Source organism: Calypte anna, chromosome 3, assembly GCF_003957555.1.
Source record: "Calypte anna isolate BGI_N300 chromosome 3, bCalAnn1_v1.p, whole genome shotgun sequence".
Lineage (NCBI taxonomy): Eukaryota > Metazoa > Chordata > Aves > Apodiformes > Trochilidae > Calypte > Calypte anna.
In genome coordinates this window covers 72,466,486-72,470,882 of record NC_044246.1, presented here as the reverse complement: position 1 = coordinate 72,470,882, position 4,397 = coordinate 72,466,486, and the positions used below count along the sequence as shown (strand labels likewise).

Genomic DNA, 4,397 nt, shown 5'->3' with positions numbered 1-4,397 from the left:
AATGCTAATACAGTTTCAAAACTAAAACACAAAAATATTTTTGTTTTGTGTACAGCATGAGGCACAGGATAGTTCACCAGGAGCCATTTCAGAGCCTTCTGTTTAAGTCAGGGACTATTTTCTTATGACTTTACAGTAAAATACATAACAATTAGTTTCTCATTAAAACTATATGGTTTAAATTAGTTCTTAGAATTGTAATGCCCAGGTTTTTCAACATTAATGTCTCTTGTTGCCAAATTTCGTGTATTGCACCGGGAAACTTTATTGTATCTACTTTATAAAAAACTTTATTATATATTATATCTCCTTTTTTCTACTTAATATTTTGATATGCTTATTTGAAACATAGGAAACCAAAATATGTGATTTTTACAAATGTATTATGAAATGGTGATACTGTAAACCAGAATAACTTGAGCATCTGTTGTTTTCCTTGTACTTTCCCCTTTGAGTCCCAACACACCCCCAAATATTTTTTTAATCCCTTCATAAACTGAAGCAGACTACGTGCCAAAGCCAGGAACGGATCCTTTACTCTATGCTTGCATATTTCATTATGTTGCATAAATAATGCAAGTAAATCCCAAAGACACAAAAGCCACATAGCCACTGGTTGGCAGAACAAAGCAGCAGACACAAGAGATTGGGCTTCAATGCTTGAAGGTGTAAAAGCAGAGTTAGGTTTAATACATGGCAAAAGTCCACACAGTTCCAGTGGAAAAACTTGGTTGCTACAAAAGAAGAGAAACTGAATCAACTTGCCAGTGTTGTTGCACTGAAAAGAAAGATTGTTCCCTTCCCTCTTCTGATTCCTGGTGTTGGAAAGGGCTCAGAATAACTGACTCTGGGAGAAAAGAAGTTTGAGAAAATTGATTCTTGTTTGTTCATTACTCTTCTGACTTCACTCCCTCCTAGAAGAATATCCCATTTTATAGTAAGAAAGCAGGATACTTGTCAGAATATGGTCTTAAAATTGGAAAAAGACAAATCTCAGATTTCCCTAAAAGATAATAGACTTGGGGTCGTATCTCAACAAAAGAATAATGCAATTCCTTTTGGTTGGTTTATAAGTAGATTATTCAAACGCTAGTAGAAGGTGACAGGAGGACAGGCTTGAGGCAGGTGAGTTTGCACATGATCCTTTCTATTCGTCTTTCATTTCTTGAACAAACTGGACAGTGTAAGTAACAGGTTTACTCCAAAACCAGAGTACTTTTTCTTCATGCTTTCTGCCATCTGCAGTGATAATTTTCCATGTGATATTTTTATTGGCATTATACAAATTTAGCCAGGCCTTGCTCAACTAGGTCAAAAGTACACCTTTCAATCAAGTCACACCTCTGTATTTTTATGACATTGTTTTGGTTCAGATTGAGACCTAAAATTTAATATTGTTATGTGTTGTGCTCTGCAGTTTTCTAACGTAACAGAAAACATTTTTCTATTGATACTCACAAATGGGCATCAAGTTACAATTTTGGCCATGAAAGAATCCCAAAGAATCAGTTTAATTTTTTTAAATCATATACAGGGTATGACTACTTGCTAATTTGTCCAATTTAACCATAGTAAAGGCAACTCACTAGTTCTTAGGTTACCTATTGCAATTAAATATTGATAAAGGAAACAAACACCCTCCAATATCCTGCAAATCTGTGTCTTTTTCATCTTGTCATCAACTACATAGCTTTCATAAGAAACCAATGAAAGGGGCAATGCTTTTGTGGAAGCTTGAAAAATAAAAAAAGCAGCTGATTTTTATCTCGTGTCTTGGTTGTCTCATTGTGGTTCTGATGAGCGAGGTAAGTCTCAAACAGTTTATAAGTTTACAGGTCAATGCATTTTATGGCCTTCTAACGAGCCATTAAACTGAAGAAGAGGTAATTAAATATGGTACTCTGGTACAGTGTACACAGTACTGACTCCAGCTCTCTGATTTTAGGTTCCTGAGAAGATGATGAGGTCATTCAAGAAGGTCTCCTCAGGCTCAGGTCAGTCTTCTCTATAGCGTCTTACATGGCTGACTTTGTATCTGTAAAACTAAGGTACTGCAGCACCTGTGTCGCACTGATTCCCATAAACTTTTTTTCATTATTATTATCATTACTTTGGGGGAGGGGGGGATATTTTTTTGTGTACAAGCTTCAGAGTTCTTGCTTGATGTAGTTTGAGTGTTCTGCATCTGTACAACAAATAAACCATTATATAAGGGAAGTTTATTTACAGTAACCCACCGTCAGATACCTGTTGTAAGCTTTATGAGCCCAAACATCTGGAAGAACGCTTCCGGACTTCCGCTGCAGCGTACGTACCGATGTCCGTACGCATCTCAGCCGCTGACTAAAATTTTAATTCCTCGAGTCATTTCCATACTTCTGGCAAAGTAGAACGCTGGGTGTGCACTCTCTTATCGCGACTCCAGTTCTCTCCCAGGCAGCCAAACCCGCAGCGGTACCGCCCGTCCCAGCCTCCCGCGGTGACAGCGGCCCGGCCCTTCCCCTCCCGGGCGCCCCCTCGGTGCCCGCCCGCGGCGCATGCGCGGAACGGAGGGCAGGGGGCGCGGAGCCGACCCCCGAGGGCGCTGCCTCCCTGGGGAGGGGGAGCGCTTACCCCGCACACACATGGATGACATCCGGGCCGTGGGCAGCGCTTGTTGCGGGACTTAATAGCCCGGGGCTGGTGCTGGAAGGGGTCAGGTTTTACCTGTGTGCGGGGGCTGCCCGTATCACCGCCAGGCTGGCGCTGGCCGCCCTGCAGAGGGCGAGGAGGGCAAGGGCGGCTGCCCGGCTGGGAAGATGCACCCCGTCGGAAAACGCACACCAAGTCCCGGGTGCGGCAGACCCGAGGTGCGGGGCTGGGGCCAAAGCGCCTGAGGCGCAGAGCCGCCCGGTCATCGTCCTGCACCTGCGCGGTTACTGCGGACGGGCAGTGGTGGGCAGACGGTCCTTCTGCGAGGGCCGCTCTTCCCTGCGGGGTTTTAGTCCAGACAAACTGGGTAGAGCCTCTTTAAAACCGGACAGGGAAGAGGTCGCTATCGGTTGCAAATCCACAGCTAAGAGACTGTTCATGTACGTGAGACCACATCCTGCGGCAGAGCTCTCCGAGTGGGCGCCTCCCGCCTCCTCCTCCTCCTGCCCTCGGATCACGCGCGGGATTAAAGCAACTTCCAGCGTTTTACAAATTCGGCAATAATCCACAGAAAGCAGGGTGGACCGCAGGAGAGGGCTGCGCGTCACCGAGAGCCGGCGGGTTCCATTTCAAGAGAAAATGTCAGTCAAGCGCGTGTTCAATGCCACTCTCCGGCCGTCAATTATAATAGCGGCGCTTGCAAACCGCGGCGCGATCGTCAGCGAGGGCCGCCCCGTCTCTGTCACGACGGCAGAGGCGGGTTGCGGGGAGTCCTGCGTGTCCGCAGGGGTGGCGGAGGCGGCCGCCTACCCCTCAGGCGTGATGGCCGAGGAGCGCTGGGGAAGCCCTTTGGCGGCGGGGGCTTCCCAACCCGTTATCCAGCCAGTAACTTAATACCCCACACGTCGGGCAAGTCCCGTCCCTCATCGTCCCTAGTCACAGGGGCAGCGCGCAGCTGGGTCGGACTTGTGTTTTGTTAAATAAATATTTTTAAGTAACAAGCCGATAATAAAGGGTAATAAAGCCCAAGGGGTTGTGGGTTTGCGGGGACAAACCCCCGCCCTTCCCCGCCGTTGGGCGCCGATTCCCTTCACTCCCGGTGGCTGGAAACGGTCCCCTCCTCCCGGGGCCACACGGCCGCTGCCGAAAGGAAACCCCGCATGGCACTGGCAAACCCCGCATTCTTCCCCCACCCCGGGCCCTTCAGGGCAGCGGAAAGGGAAAGAGGTTTTGGCGGCCGAAGTAGGTGAGAGGGTTTTGGCGGGAAGAGCTTAGCACCGGGAGAGACCTCCAGGCCAAGGGTCTCTGCCCTGAGGCAGCGGCCGGAAAGCCCTCCCCGTCTCCCCGCGTTAGGAAGAGCCGGTTTCGATAGAAACCGTGGAAGAAACGCGACGGGCGGCTTATTCAGGCAAACATCAGCGGGAGCGGCACGCGTGGCGTGGGCCAGCGCTATCGTGCGTGGGGGCGGCTGCGGTTGCGGCGTTAAGCAAATAACCCCCTAGAAGTGAAGAAGAGTCGGGGGAGGGGGAGGTGGTAGGGGCTCTCCGGCGCCGTTCCTGCTTTTCCTGCCCGCCCGTCGGCGGGTAAATGTTGGTTGTGCTTTGAAATGGGGAAGTCGTGACAGCACCCCCAGCTCTGCTTTCAAGTGTAAAACACGCGTTTTGCTTCAAATGCAGGCGGCTCGGTCATTTGCTTGGCTTTTTTTTTTTTTTTTTTTTTTTTTTTTTTTTTTTTTTTGGCTTTTTTTTTTCATGTTTTTTTTTTTC

General features: G+C 48.2%; 1 protein-coding gene across 1 annotated transcript in view; it reads left to right on the top strand.

Annotated features, from left to right (window-relative positions):
- The first annotated feature begins 1,960 nt into the window (after window positions 1–1,960).
- Window positions 1,961–4,397, top strand: part of LIN28B (lin-28 homolog B) — an 84,507-nt gene continuing 82,070 nt past the window's right edge. The window contains 1 exon segment of the mRNA XM_030448060.1: window positions 1,961–1,994. Within this exon segment, the coding sequence (XP_030303920.1) occupies window positions 1,961–1,994 (34 nt within the window).